This window comes from Akanthomyces muscarius, chromosome 2 (genome assembly GCF_028009165.1).
Source record: "Akanthomyces muscarius strain Ve6 chromosome 2, whole genome shotgun sequence".
Lineage (NCBI taxonomy): Eukaryota > Fungi > Ascomycota > Sordariomycetes > Hypocreales > Cordycipitaceae > Akanthomyces > Akanthomyces muscarius.
The window spans coordinates 4,702,583-4,715,938 of record NC_079242.1 but is presented as its reverse complement, the minus strand read 5'-3'; the positions used below and the strand labels follow the sequence as shown (position 1 = coordinate 4,715,938).

The 13,356-nt window shown below is 42.5% G+C and overlaps 6 protein-coding genes across 6 annotated transcripts; 3 read left to right on the top strand and 3 right to left on the bottom strand.

The window, feature by feature from the left end:
- Nucleotides 1-124: 124 nt before the first annotated feature.
- LMH87_004695 (uncharacterized protein) lies at nucleotides 125-458 on the top strand (the record flags this gene model as incomplete). The annotated part of the gene is made up of 3 exons (XM_056195955.1): nucleotides 125-205; nucleotides 250-298; nucleotides 379-458. 3 exons carry the CDS (start codon nucleotides 125-127, stop codon nucleotides 456-458), a joined length of 210 nt encoding a protein of 69 aa, XP_056049533.1.
- Nucleotides 459-905: 447 nt separating this feature from the next.
- LMH87_004694 (uncharacterized protein) lies at nucleotides 906-1,839 on the bottom strand (the record flags this gene model as incomplete). Its single annotated transcript, XM_056195954.1, has 4 exons — nucleotides 906-1,026; nucleotides 1,086-1,567; nucleotides 1,625-1,710; nucleotides 1,758-1,839. The coding sequence occupies 4 exons, from the start codon at nucleotides 1,837-1,839 to the stop codon at nucleotides 906-908; spliced, it is 771 nt and encodes a 256-aa protein (XP_056049532.1).
- A 2,267-nt stretch (nucleotides 1,840-4,106) lies between these two features.
- LMH87_004693 (uncharacterized protein) lies at nucleotides 4,107-5,093 on the top strand (the record flags this gene model as incomplete). Its single annotated transcript, XM_056195953.1, has 2 exons — nucleotides 4,107-4,255; nucleotides 4,319-5,093. The coding sequence occupies 2 exons, from the start codon at nucleotides 4,107-4,109 to the stop codon at nucleotides 5,091-5,093; spliced, it is 924 nt and encodes a 307-aa protein (XP_056049531.1).
- Nucleotides 5,094-8,668: 3,575 nt separating this feature from the next.
- On the bottom strand, nucleotides 8,669-9,591 carry LMH87_004692 (uncharacterized protein; the record flags this gene model as incomplete). Its single annotated transcript, XM_056195952.1, has 2 exons — nucleotides 8,669-9,370; nucleotides 9,436-9,591. 2 exons carry the CDS (start codon nucleotides 9,589-9,591, stop codon nucleotides 8,669-8,671), a joined length of 858 nt encoding a protein of 285 aa, XP_056049530.1.
- A 506-nt stretch (nucleotides 9,592-10,097) lies between these two features.
- On the top strand, nucleotides 10,098-11,318 carry LMH87_004691 (uncharacterized protein; the record flags this gene model as incomplete). The annotated part of the gene is made up of 1 exon (XM_056195951.1): nucleotides 10,098-11,318. One exon carries the CDS (start codon nucleotides 10,098-10,100, stop codon nucleotides 11,316-11,318), a length of 1,221 nt encoding a protein of 406 aa, XP_056049529.1.
- Nucleotides 11,319-11,418: 100 nt separating this feature from the next.
- Nucleotides 11,419-12,969, bottom strand: LMH87_004690 (uncharacterized protein; the record flags this gene model as incomplete). The annotated part of the gene is made up of 4 exons (XM_056195950.1): nucleotides 11,419-11,506; nucleotides 11,556-11,598; nucleotides 11,666-12,613; nucleotides 12,774-12,969. The coding sequence occupies 4 exons, from the start codon at nucleotides 12,967-12,969 to the stop codon at nucleotides 11,419-11,421; spliced, it is 1,275 nt and encodes a 424-aa protein (XP_056049528.1).
- Between the last annotated feature and the right edge of the window lie 387 nt (nucleotides 12,970-13,356).

The following is a 13,356-nucleotide window of genomic DNA, read 5'->3' as shown; positions in this document are numbered from 1 at the left end:
TTGAATAAATCAGTGAATTCGAACAGTTCCTAATATGATTTTCTGCCCTCCGCGTAGAAAACACCTTACAAAACAGACGTGGCCACCATCTTACTGGCCACGGAAGGTAAATAGACCTACAGCGATGCCTCAGCGCAAATCCGTCGGCAATGCTAAAAAGCGCGAGGCCAACATCTATAATACCCACGACAATGACCGCCAAGATGTAAAGAAGGGTCCCGTCACAACCAACAAACACGAATCTCCTAGGCGTTCATCATCATAATAGATTCGGCATTAATGATTGATCGGTCCATCGGTAAGTCGCTCCAAAGCTCAAGACCAGTATGGCGTTTCTTAGCAATAAGCGCGGCAAGTTTAGGCTGACCTTGCTCAAAGTAACGATCGATGAGCGAATATCTGGCTGCAGGAGTGTATGGAGGTCGTCCAGGCATGCATCGTGGCATCAGACCGGATAATTTCCTTGGGTGCCAAAACCTAGAAAACATACTTTGCATTATGAAGTTCGGCTTGTCTATGAAATGCTGTACTGGTAACACTGAGCATTTCTAGAATCTGGAAGGCTGTTTAGTGCATTTATTATGATTTTATTACACACAGTTGCTTCCGACCAATAGAGCTTAGTAGCTGTTTTCAGGTACATATTCGACTATTCGTATAATATCATCCCTTCCACTTTATCTCCGTCGTTCTCTGATCGCGTCCACTTGTCTTTCTAACCCCCACCAGCCTGCATTTCACGCCGAATATTATCAATGATTTACTAGCTTGAGAGTGATTTCGCAAATGTTCGGAGTCCTTTCTACAGTGACCGAAGTGTCGCGAGTCATATCTGCTGTGAATGTAGCTCTGCTCTTTATATAGTACGTCGATAGGCAACAATGTTGCAATAGGCGGAAGGTATCTTATACTATTCCGTTGCTTTTCTGGCCTTGTGAATGGTGGTCGCGATTTTGACTGCTCATTGCTTTGAAGTAGATACCGGGTTGTATCAGCGTCATGGCTAGGGCAGCAAATACACACATCCTGAAGAAAATCGGTCAACAAGTAGTACAAAGACTAAGAAAGGATAGAAGAGATCTTACAAGCCGTCCAAAATCATGAAGGAAACCTGGTCCCTGGAGATGGAATTCTTCCACCCTCCCGAATATGCTCCAATACGGTAGAGGCTCCGGATCAGGAGAACCAAGTAAGCCAGTGACATAGCCAAGACGAACTTGCGGAACTGCCTGCTGCGCAGGAGCTTGGCGGCGGCGGGTTCGAGAGTACGACGATTGCGAAAGACAGCACGAGCGTAGAGGCCTGCCATCACGCCAAATACCAGGAGTGTCAAGGCCTGTAGGCATATTCCGACAAGCAGTACGATGTTGAGGTTTGTTGTAGTGATCTTGGAGTCTGTGTTTGCTGCGCTGGCGACGCCGGAAGCATCTACCTGTAGGATTAAGCAGACAACATCGCAGGATATAAAAATCCAGGTGTAAAGCTTGGGGCGAATAATGGAGTGCTGAGGCGAGATGGCGAGTACGGCATACTTTAGGCTTAGGTAAACCCCAGCTGCGAAAAAGCCCTGAGGCACACTCGTCAGACCACCAAGGTGCAGCAACAGTATTGGGTAGAAACTTACGGAGGCGCCGATAAGGGCCACATACTGTGTCGCCAATGCATATTCGTCGAACGGGTTTTTGCTCAGCACAACTCTAGCGGCGTAGCCTAGATTATTAGTCGATTATACAGTCTTGTTACCTGTCCGTACATACCGAGTACTTCACCAAAGCAAGCCACGCCGACTACCCAGGAAGAGGACTTGACCTTATACCGAATGCCAAGGAAGGTCTGCATAATACAACATAATGTAAAAATTACGATGTATATAATATTCCAGGGGATGTTAGGATAATATCCCAACACCGTTGCTTCAATTGGGCATGACGGAGTTATACTGTTGTCACAGTGCTGGAAGGGATTCGACATAGTAGAAGATAAGGCTAAGATGCTTGATCTTGTGATAGAGAGTTATAGAACAAGGAACTTAGATTAGTAATGATTGAAAGTAGGATGATTGCTATTGAGACTAATGTACAGCAGATAGAGAACATTTATACTTGTCATCAAGAACATGCTAGGCGCATTCAAAACCGGCATCTGAGCATGCTGCGCAAGAATGACCGTATGTAGAATATTAGGTAGGCGCAGTCGAAGCTAGCATCTGAGCACCCTGTTGCCCAAGTATAACTTGTAAAATGTCGGGCACGCGAAGGTAGACCTGTCAGCCTCGTAGCGCGGCACTGCTCGAGCTAGAATTGACCCGGAGGGATTGGCATAGGAGAGTGATTAGTCTTCAGTCGAGGAAAGCGATACCTTAGCTAGCCTCGCGTGTGGCATTGCGTGGGTCTAATCCCTTATCCGCGTACGTAAGCAGAAACACGAGCGCATGGATCGCCGTCTTGGGCATAGTGCATGACGACGACGAACATGATCAGAGATGATTAATGTAATAGGTTTTGTAGGCGAAGCTGTGATTGGGGAAGCAGGAACATTAATCCTGGTAAGCCAATCACGTATCCGCGCAGTTAAGCAGGAACGCGAGCGCATGGATCGCCATTTTGGGCATGGTGCATGACGACGATTGACATGATCAAAAAGATTATTAATGTAATGGAATAGCGTGGCCCAGATGTTCTTCGAGCCTCGGGCTTATGTTCCACTGGGTGTGTAGAGATGCCTTATTGCGGAATCGTAGGAAAAAGGAATTCTTGAAAAATCTGTTGACTACTCGCCCTCCTCCAGCCACGCTGCGACGACCCTACTTACGGGCCTGATTTTTGGAGAACTCATTTCCCCAGTTCTGTAACATAGGCAGCAGATTATGACTCTGGCAGCTCAACGATCGTGTATTCGTTGACCGATTTCTAGACTTCTGGGGTTTTTGGAGCATGGCTGTGCAGTATTGTGCAACGAAGTGACTGGCACTAAATAGGTTTGTTCAGTGCTGTCACTGTCGGTGTCGGTCAGGAAAATGCATCCAAAGACGACGCGTAGTACTTAACTCTCTGTCTAGAAGATGGGTTTAATGAGCCCTTAATATAGTACGTCGATAGGCACTAACGTTGTAATAGGTAACAATGTTATAATAGGCAGAAGGTATCTTATATTATGGCATTTGCTATCCGAGGTAGTAGGACAGCTGGCTTGCAAGTCATAGGGTGACAAAAGCAGTGATGAACAAGTAGTCTCTCGTTAGAAGATGCCTAATTGCTTAGATTAAGTACTAAAGATCTTAACTGAACTAGGCTTTGGAGATAGTGAACCTTTATATGCTTCCTCCATCTCTTCATTGATTCTTATTCCCGTTAGTGACCCACTCATTCCCGAACAGGTAGTGACCAACTGCCGTAGTTCTACCGTAGAAAGGGCCTGTTTCCAGGGTGGCCGATCGAGGCGGCCTTTGGCTCGTAACATATCGTCCCCAAAACATGGTCAATACTGGTAAACCTTCTTTCGGCTGTCAAAACTGCAAGAAAGTGCATAAAAAGTGTGATCAAAGCTTGCCTGCCTGTGCTCAGTGCGTACGGAAAAGGCAGAAATGCGAATATCCAGACGTTCTCAGCATCATCTTCCGTGACGAAACGAGGGCAATACGAACGAAGTCTGATCGACGACGACGACAGGTAATAGAGTCTGCTCCGCAAGAGACGCTCGCGTTACCTCCGAACTCGCAGACGACCTGGACAAGCCTAGTGTCTCCTTTCACATGCGTTGGAGCCACGCAGGAGCACTTTGCTCTGGCTGTCCTGTTCTCCCGCCGCGCCGGAACAGAAAACGACAAGGAAAACCCGCACGGCTTTATGGGGCTTCTTCCACAGCTATTTGCGATGGCACGTCCCAACAGCCCTCTAGAGCGAGCTACCCACGCTCTTGCTCTGTTTGTCTGTCAGCATGTCATTGACTACAGGGGAACGACTCAATCGTGCCTTCATCTGGCGGATAGAATGCTTGGGGAGGCTTTACGATTGACCAGCGACGCGATTCAGGATTCGAACGCTTGCTGCAGCGATGACACATTAATGGCCGTCATGGTGTTGAACATCATTGATAAAATTGTATCCATGGTTGATCAGCGTCGACCTTCAGATACTCATTTGCTCGGTGCGTTGCAGTTAATCAGTCTTCGAGGAAAGAAGAATTTTTCAAACAAGGCCTCCCAGCGGATACTAGCTGGAGTGCACTCAGAGATTGTCGGAAAGGCCCTTAGACGGTGTGTTCCTGTAAATGACATTTCCGGTGGCTTCTGTTCTAATGTTTGGGTTGGCGGTTTGAGTCAGCATCCAAACTCTGCCATGGGTCTCCTGAACTATCTCGCTGAACGCGTTGCGAACGTTCAAGCTACTGTAAGGGAATTCCTCGACCGCCCATCACTATTTGACGATGCGCAAGCCAACACACTAATGGTGTCTCTGCTGGAAATCGACCGCGGATTGATGGACTGGGAGTTTGCAATACCTGATGCGTGGCGTCCTGAACAGGCGGGCGAATTGTCTAAAGCAAATCGCACTGCTTTTCACACATACGGGATGACCATGGATATCTACAAGAGTGTCTGGATAGCGAACATCTACAATTGCTTCCGAACGCTGCGAATACTTCTGCAAGTGCTTGCTCACGATATAATACGCTCTTATCCGTGGGTAATAGCAACTGCCCTTCCCTGTGGACCACTTGCATACTCTTGTATTGCACAACGTCTGATTGATGAGGTTTGTGCATCGGTGCCATTTCTCATGGGAAATAGGGGTCCGCTTGTTCATCCTGCAAATGTCCTGTTCCCTGCTGCAGAAGGCTCTGTGCCGTCTATGGCTGACCGTCATACCGCATTACAAGTTGGTGCTTGGCTCCTACTTGCTCCTCTCAACACGTGTTTCACATGTGACCTGGTCGACATGCGACAGAAGATCTGGATCGCTTCGCAGATTGAGAGAATTACTAGCTTCCACAATCTGCCTGGGTCATACTATAGCTGCTTCCCAAACTGGCAGATTAACCTTGACGGCACAGGCATAAGTGTAGTGGCGGCAAAGGCTTCTACAGGAGTCTAGGCCAAATCAATATTACTGGTAGACGTTCACTTTAGACGCGTCTAGCTGCCATAGACAAAACCACCAAGTTTAACTCGCTGTTACCTTCTAGCTGCTATTATATACTTACTTCACACTATTTATTAAGTGTATTATAAGATTTACCTACCTTACTCTTCCATTAGTAGCTTTTTTTTCTATTCCTAGTTCTCTATTATACTATAATAATAGCTTAAAACTAAATTATAGTAGTCCTACTTCTTAGGATTTAGTTTAGCTTATTTTAATTTATTTTATTTTAATTTAATTATATATTATTTTTATTCTTATAACTACTAGCTAACGTGGCTAATAAGCGAGCGGGCCAGATAAGTGAGCGGGCCACTATACTATGTTTTACTAACTTCTACCTTAGTATATATATTACTTAATAATAACTAATAGAAAATATATTAAAAAAGTAAGAATTATTTTTACCTTTAAAGCTATTAAAAAATATTAAATTAAATTATAAGTAAGCTACTTTAATTTATAATATACTATATTTAACTATATAAGTGTAATATATTAGCTAAATATTATAATAAGATTATATTATTAATTTAAAAGAACTTACTAATATAAAAGAAAGAGTTATAATAAAATATGTTTTTTTTAGCTAAATTTATAAAGCTTTCCTTTTTATTATACTAATATAAAAAATATAATATAATTAATAAGTAAGTAAGCTAAATAAGTAAATAAGCTACTTTACTTAATATTTTACCTTTTAATTATTAATAATTTAACTATAATATAAAAGAATATTTAAAACTAATTAAAATCCTCTTTTTTACTAGTTTTTATATTTATAATATAAGTATATATATTTTATCTTATTTAATTATATATACTATATTACTAACTAAATATTTTAACTTTTATCTTTTAATTATTATAAATTTATATTCTATCTTTTATTTAACTATTTATATTTATTTACTCTTTTAAATCTCTTATATTTTATATAAAAAGAGATTTTTTAGTTTATAGTTTAGTCTTTTTAGCTTATTAGTACTAACTAAATAGCTTATTTATAACTTTAAAGGTATATATTTATATATATAAAAGAGTAACTTTATATATAATAGTTATTATACTTTTTTTAAAACTATTAAGTATATTAAGACTTTTAGTTAAAAAGCTATTTAAGTAATTAATAATTTATTTTTTAAAATTAAAAACTATAAAATTATTTTAGTTATAATATTTAGTATCTAAAAAACTTAAAACCTAACTAATTTTAAATATAAGTTTAAAAAACTTAATATAATACTAGATAATATACTTAATATATACACACTATACTGCCCTTATATTATAACTATAAAAGCCTAATACCTTATAGTAGGTAGTAGAATTTTAACCTTTTTTCCCTTAATATAATATATTTTTAAAATACTACGATTAATTAATTATAAAGCCCTATATTTACGGGCAGGAATTGCCCTTCTAGGTATTCTCTTTTAACCTATAATAATAACTTATTATTAAGGCCCCCACTATAACGTATAAGACGCGAATTTAACCTATATAGAGTAACTTAACTTAAATTAACTTAATTCTTAAAGATTATAATTAATTACTTAAAGACGCCTTTTATTATACTAATATTTAGTATATAACTCTTATAAAAGTAATATCTTAATATTAGAGTATATAGAATATTTCTATAAGTTAGTATATAGTTTTACTTAGTGTTTATATTCTTAGAATTATATTAATATTATAAACTTAAGTTTTAAAATAAAAATAACCTTTTTAAAATTAAAAAAGGTAATTTTAATATTTTAAAAACTATTTTAGATATTCTTTTAGTAAAAAACTTATTAAAAATATTATAAAATATAAAAAAGAAGTTTTTTTTTATAATATATATAATATATATAATATTAGCTTTTATAAGATCTTTAATTTATTATATATAAGTCTTTTTAAGTAAATTAAAATAGCTAATATTTAAAAGTTAGAATATATAAGAAGAATATATAAGTATATAAAAGATAATAATTTTCTTTTTACTAAAAAAGCTTAAATATAATTAAATAATAACTTTTATAATTATTTAAAATTAAAAAGTAATAACTATCTTTTTTTTAATCTTTAATATATTTATTAAAATACTTAATTTAGTTTATATTAATTTTATTTATTATCTAACTATTTAAACTTATATTAATATACTAATTTAAAAGTAGTTATTTATTTCTATATTAAAATATAAAGTAAATTTAGCTTTTAATTATAATATATAGTAGTACTATTAAGCTTAAAGAATTTACTATTTAAATTATAATAATTTATTTTTTATTATTAAATTATATTACTTTTATTTTTTAACTTAATTAAAGTTTATATTAACTATACGTATTATAGTAAAACCTATTAAAAACCTAGTTTTATTAAAGTTATAAATATTAAAAAATATTTAAATAAAAGATAAAAGATAAACTTATAGTTATTATAAAATAAAAGTTAAAATATATAGTTAGTAATATAATAAATATAGTTAAATTAGTTATAATATATATATTTATATTATAAATATAAAAATTAGTAAAAAAGAGGATTTTAATTAATTTTAGATATTCTTTTATATTATAGTTAAGTTATTAATAGTTAAAGACTAAAAAGTTAGAGAATATAAGTGACTTACTTATTTAAGTAACTTACTAATTAACTATATATATACTCTAAACTAACCTATAATAACTCTAATAAAACGACGGCAGAAATTGCACAAAAAAGGCAAAAATGAAACATACAGCAGCCGGTGTTCGCTGGTCGTCACCGACCCAACTACTAATCTGCCGGTCAGTAGCTTAACTTCAGCGGAGCAAACGGGACGCGGTGTATTCTACTGCCTATGGCCGTATGTATCAGGGCATTGTCCATGTCTGTATATATTCTGCCACAAAATGTCACAGGTTCAAGCTGTACCACGCTCTGCTCTATTGAAGACCCTGAACCATATGAATAGGCTTTAAAAAAAAAAACCCCGTAGTAAGTTTGCTATCTAATTTTAAGGGTAAAGTGTCCATTTCTAGCTTCTAATCTCTCAAGTAGCAACGCTGTTCGTACAAGGAAATACGGATATACACGAGACAAGTCAATAAAAAGGTAGCACTTGTCTATATGAGCTCGCCTATCAACCACTGAATGTGCAAGTAGCCCTGCCTTTTGTTGTATTTGACCGCTTGGGTATGCTAGTACTGAAGCATTAATTTCTCAGAACCAGATCATACTTGCCTCCCGCCTTGTCAAATTTGTGAGCAAAGTCGGCCACATCGAGTCCCCAGGGTCCCTGACCACTATTATAATTCTTATCGCAGACTGTTTTGTCATTGCTCATCAGGAATTCTTTTTTGTTAGTATGAAGACGCAGGAGGGGCAGCAATGCATAGTTTTCTTACCCCAGCTGTCAAGTGTATTTGATCTTAAACCATGTGCCATCAGCAGCCCCAGGAGCACCAGCATTACTAGGGTCAAACTACTTGATCTGGCTGCTGCAATAAAGGGTATTGAGGGCGCCTCCCTGTGTATTTTGAGAAGGAATGCTAGTCAATCTTTTTAGCCGAGCTATAAGCTGAATCGCGCTGCCGTCTCAACAAGCCAGCTCTTGTCCACTCTGTATAGGTCCAAAGAGCCACAGCGCTGCCGGCAGCAGTCAATGTCCAAGCAAGAGCAGACACTTCTACCTCGAGCTTCCCGCTGATGTCACGCGGCAGTCGTAGCCAGTCACTCTGCACATGCTCAGGCAGGCTGTGTAGAGTCCACCCAAGTCCCAGCACCAGGCTTGCGATAAGTCGCTCAATTGAGATGGCATATCCCGTCATGCTGTGAAAGACGGCCCAACGTCGATGCGCCTCGACCCTTTTGCTCCGAATGGAGATGTAGAGCTTGTAGAGGCTGAGAAAGTAGAAGACGCCGAGAATAGCAATGGCAACGTCAAATGTGGGCCACCAGAAAAGGGGAAGCGGAATTTTGGCGTTGTAGAGGGTATGGATGTGATACCAGTTGCTGTGGGTTGTGACCAGTCCTTGACTCGACATGTAGAATCCAGCTATCGCGAGCTCAATCGACAGCAGGATGACAATGTACCCACTGCGGCGGTGGAAGTTGGGCCAACGACGTCGAAGCGATGCACTGTGCTGCGCCGGGATCAAGATACTCCATAAGATTGCTGATGCGCCTTTTGCACCTTTGTAGAGCCAATCAGGTGTAGTCTTAGAGCGATGATTAAGAATATTTAGGGTCGACTACATGGAAGCAGAGTTATTAATGTCTCAAGTTTTACGTGTGGCATATAGCGGCGGTAGCTTACCCTAGGATCGCGGAAGCTTGTCAGCACCGGCCAATTTACTCCGTCACCGTAAGGGAGGTTGGTAAAGGTCATCGCAGCGATGACAAGCATCCATATACTGAGCGGGAGACCAATCCATGGCGAGATCTGCACAGGTGGACGTGAAGCTGTAGCCATATCTATAATTACCACAGCGAATAGAAAAGCAAAAAGGGAGACGACGAGATGTTTGAACCATGGCAGTAACAGGAACCAGTTATTGTAGTCTTCACATAGCCGGCGATCGGACAGTGTGATGCGGCCCCGCTCCGCGCCCGTGCCTGCCCTCGGCAACCTCTGATCATTTAATTAATAGTCACGTCAACAATCTCCGGACCATTGTTCGGCAGACAAGCGCGGCGCTTCAACTCCGCTAGTGGGAGTATTAATCAGAAGTCTAAGATCGGCCCGCTCCGCGTCCTGCATAGCCCTCGGCAACGTCCAATCGTTTTAGTTGCGTCAACAATCTCCGGGCCATCATTCGGCACGCACACACGGCGCTTCAACTCGGCTTGGTGGGGTATTTATCAGACTACTTTTTCCCATCGCCGACAGGGAATTTTTGTATTTTACTGTACGGAAACAGTGCAGCGGCAACGTTCCGTATACTTTCCAACCACCAGTGTCAGCTCGCAGTAAGTAGAATGAGCACCACCTGGACCAAAGCACCCCTGGCATTGGCCATCCTCTCCGTCGTGGCTTTTCTTGCCACACATGTTGTTTTGTTGCAGAATGGCACGGCCAAAAAGATGCTCGACAACATCACCTCGCCCAGGCCGGTGCTGGCAGGCACTGACACACCACTCAAAATCATATGGACAGGGCTTTGGCCGCTGGATCTCGACTTTTCCATCATGATCACTGTTTTCTCGGCCATTCTTGACGTGCGAAATACAAGCCTTTTCTTTCAAGGATCCCACTTCTTCGGACTCTGGATGGCGTCGTGGATGCTGATTCTGCTCGACAGCCACGAGAGAATGTCTGCTCGCCAAAGACCGTCTTGGCAGGCAAGGTACTCATATGTGGCATGGGGTCTCGTCATGGAATTTGCCTCGGTCGCTGTTGGACTTCCAGCTTGGTGTGTGGCGAACCTAGTGCTGTACTCGGCGCCCGAGAAACCCGCCGATTCGTTGGTGTCAGGACGTTTGACTTCGCCAGAGTCAGTGGCGGACCTTAAAATCCTGTCGCTGTCTTTCATCTTGACGACTCTGATTCCTTCACTGCTTATGCTCGCCTGCCCACCAAGTGCAGCGAATGCTTTAATCTCCCAGCAGACGTGGATACTGATCCGCCTCTTTCACCCAGTCCTTCTGGCCGTCGTGCACGCCTCGCTTCGCTGGATAGCACAGCCTACGTGGTCTGTTAGTCGTGGCAGCAGCCGAAACAGTGCTGATGTTGCGACGTATGACTTGCTGGCGAATTGGATATTTTCCGCCGCTTTCTGGACCGCCGCAGGTCCTCATATACTTCTTTCGTCGGCCATACTGCTGACTTATGTCGCGCCTGGGTTGCTGAGCGTGCATCTTTTCAAATCCCTATCTACCGGCGCGTTGTGGCCGGTGGCGTCTATTTGGCGAAGCTCTAGTTCCAAGGCAGAGACAATCCCGCTCGGTGTGTCCATCTTTATGACCGCGAATGAGGTCATTTCTACCTTGGCACTAGGTGCCTGGGCGTGGAACAAGAATCAATCCGCTGTGCAGCAACAACCTGAAAATGGGGCCAATCATTTCTCTATCGCTACCAGCAGAGTTCTATGGTTGGCCATAGGATTTGGTCCTGGCGCAGCAGCTGTTACGTTGATGGAGAACAGAAACAAGATACTGCGCACATCAGTTTCTGCTGGTGATAAGAAAAAGACTAGATAAAAAGTATTACATGCTAAAATAATAATAGAAAGGTAACCATAAATTCCCATTATCGCCACTGGGAGTGAATGCCGCGAGCGCTATGGCACGAGACACCGCTCTACTGGGCTCGCCATGTCTGTCTCGACATATTCGAGCGGCATTGTTCTGAAGGACATCTAGAAAGACATCTCGGACCAGCGACTGCACTTCAAACTGCGTAAGTCAGAAATCACATACAATACTCTTCTGCCGTACCTAAAACTCCCCAAAACCTCGCATTCATTCATCACTGCTGCTACTGCAAACATGGCGAGCTATCAGGCCTAATGTACCATCTTCGTCCTCTGCGAAGCCTCCGTACGCACAGTCAAACCCGCCACCCATCAATTTCAAGAAATTCGCGCGACAATGCTTCTCCGGCCAGTGTTGCGCAGTGCTCTGGCGCGCTGCGCCGAGCAGGGGCACCCATTGGCCATCGAGCAGTCTAACGCCGTGAAGCTCAAAACGGTGCATATATTGGCCCAGCCGCGAGAACAAGGGCTGCAGCTCATCAAACTTGGTGTCGACGGCCTCAATAATTAGCTGTCTCAGCTTGCTGCTCATGCAGCAATTCAGCAATGGGCCAAGTCTAAACAGAGCCTCGTTACATGTGGAAGATGCCTTGTCGGTGTGGATGCCAAACGCTCCGAATTGCAAGTGAGCCTTCATCAACTGCGGGCTCACCAGCGCCGCTTGCAGATAGGCGCGCATAAGCGACATGTCCGACTCGGGCAATGGTGTGTGGCGAGGTGCGGCCATGTCCATGGTCTCGATGCCAAAAGAAAAGACCCGGAGGTGCTGGAATACCGGCTGAAGTTCCCACTCCAATTCCGACGCCGTCTGCTTCTCGTGTAAAAGAAGTTGTGCGAATCCAGCGTAGAGAGGGAAGCAGTCAAGATAGAGATCCGTCAGCGGCACGCTGGTGTTAGCCAGCGCAATGGGAAGCCTGGACAGCATTTTGATCATGTCCAAATCAACTTTATTGCCCTCGCTCTGTATTTCCTCCCACGAATAAGGCTGGACCATTGCCTGAGACAGAATCTGCAGATCGTCTAGCGCAGCGTCGTGGCCGGCCAAGTCGCGATACACTTTCGTTGTGAACTGGAGCTTTCCTCCACATTCAAGCCGAATAAAGGCCGTCACCAGCTGCCCCATTGCATTTGTGTCGTTCAGGCACTTGAGCTGCTCTCGGTGGCGCCGTGAAAACTCGTCGTGGGGGCTGAGAAAAATTCGTCCGAATTTGCCATGCTTAGCAAAGTTCGTCCACTTGGGTGCTGCTGGGCCGCCATTTTTGTCACCATTGATGACCTCGAGGAACCATTCGTGTCTTGGAATTAGGGGGCATCTCTAGTTTGGTAGTGTGCTCTCTGTTTGCTACTGTCATTAGATAGCGTAGAGTCCACTGTACTGAAGTAATGCTCGAGCTCGGCAAACCGCTTCCTTTGAATGTGACTAAATCCGTTGCCATGTCGCTGGGGTATGTCGCCAGGTTGACTATGACTGCGTGGGCATAGGCAGCAATGATCGGGTTTTTTGACAGTTGCTCAAACATAGCAATAGAGTCATAGTTGATGGAAACGTGAAGGATCGGAAAAGAGTAATTGTGGTCAACAGCGAAAACGCTCGGCATGTCAAGCGCAGGCTTTGAATAGTGCGCCGCGCCTGGCCTCTGGGAAGGCAAAAGGCTAGGCTCGGAGAGGTATTTTTCCGGCTTAGATCAGTGTCTGCTGTGATCAACCGAAATGTCCGCAGTATAAGGTCCGCAGGAAGCGTTGCTAGATTCGCGCAAGCCATGTTCAACGCCGGTACTGATTGACTGATAAAAGAGCTCTGCAATATAGATCCGAGCTTGGGCAAGATTTGGCGATGTTGAAGAATCAAGTAGAGAAAATGAAGAGGAAGAACAGCTAGCGTCAGTAGCCTGTAGATATATGGCTAGAGGCACGCAGCGCAGCGCGGCCAGCAAAGGCGTGAAGGACAAAGCGATGCGCAAACCAAAGGCACAGGCGCCCAGCAG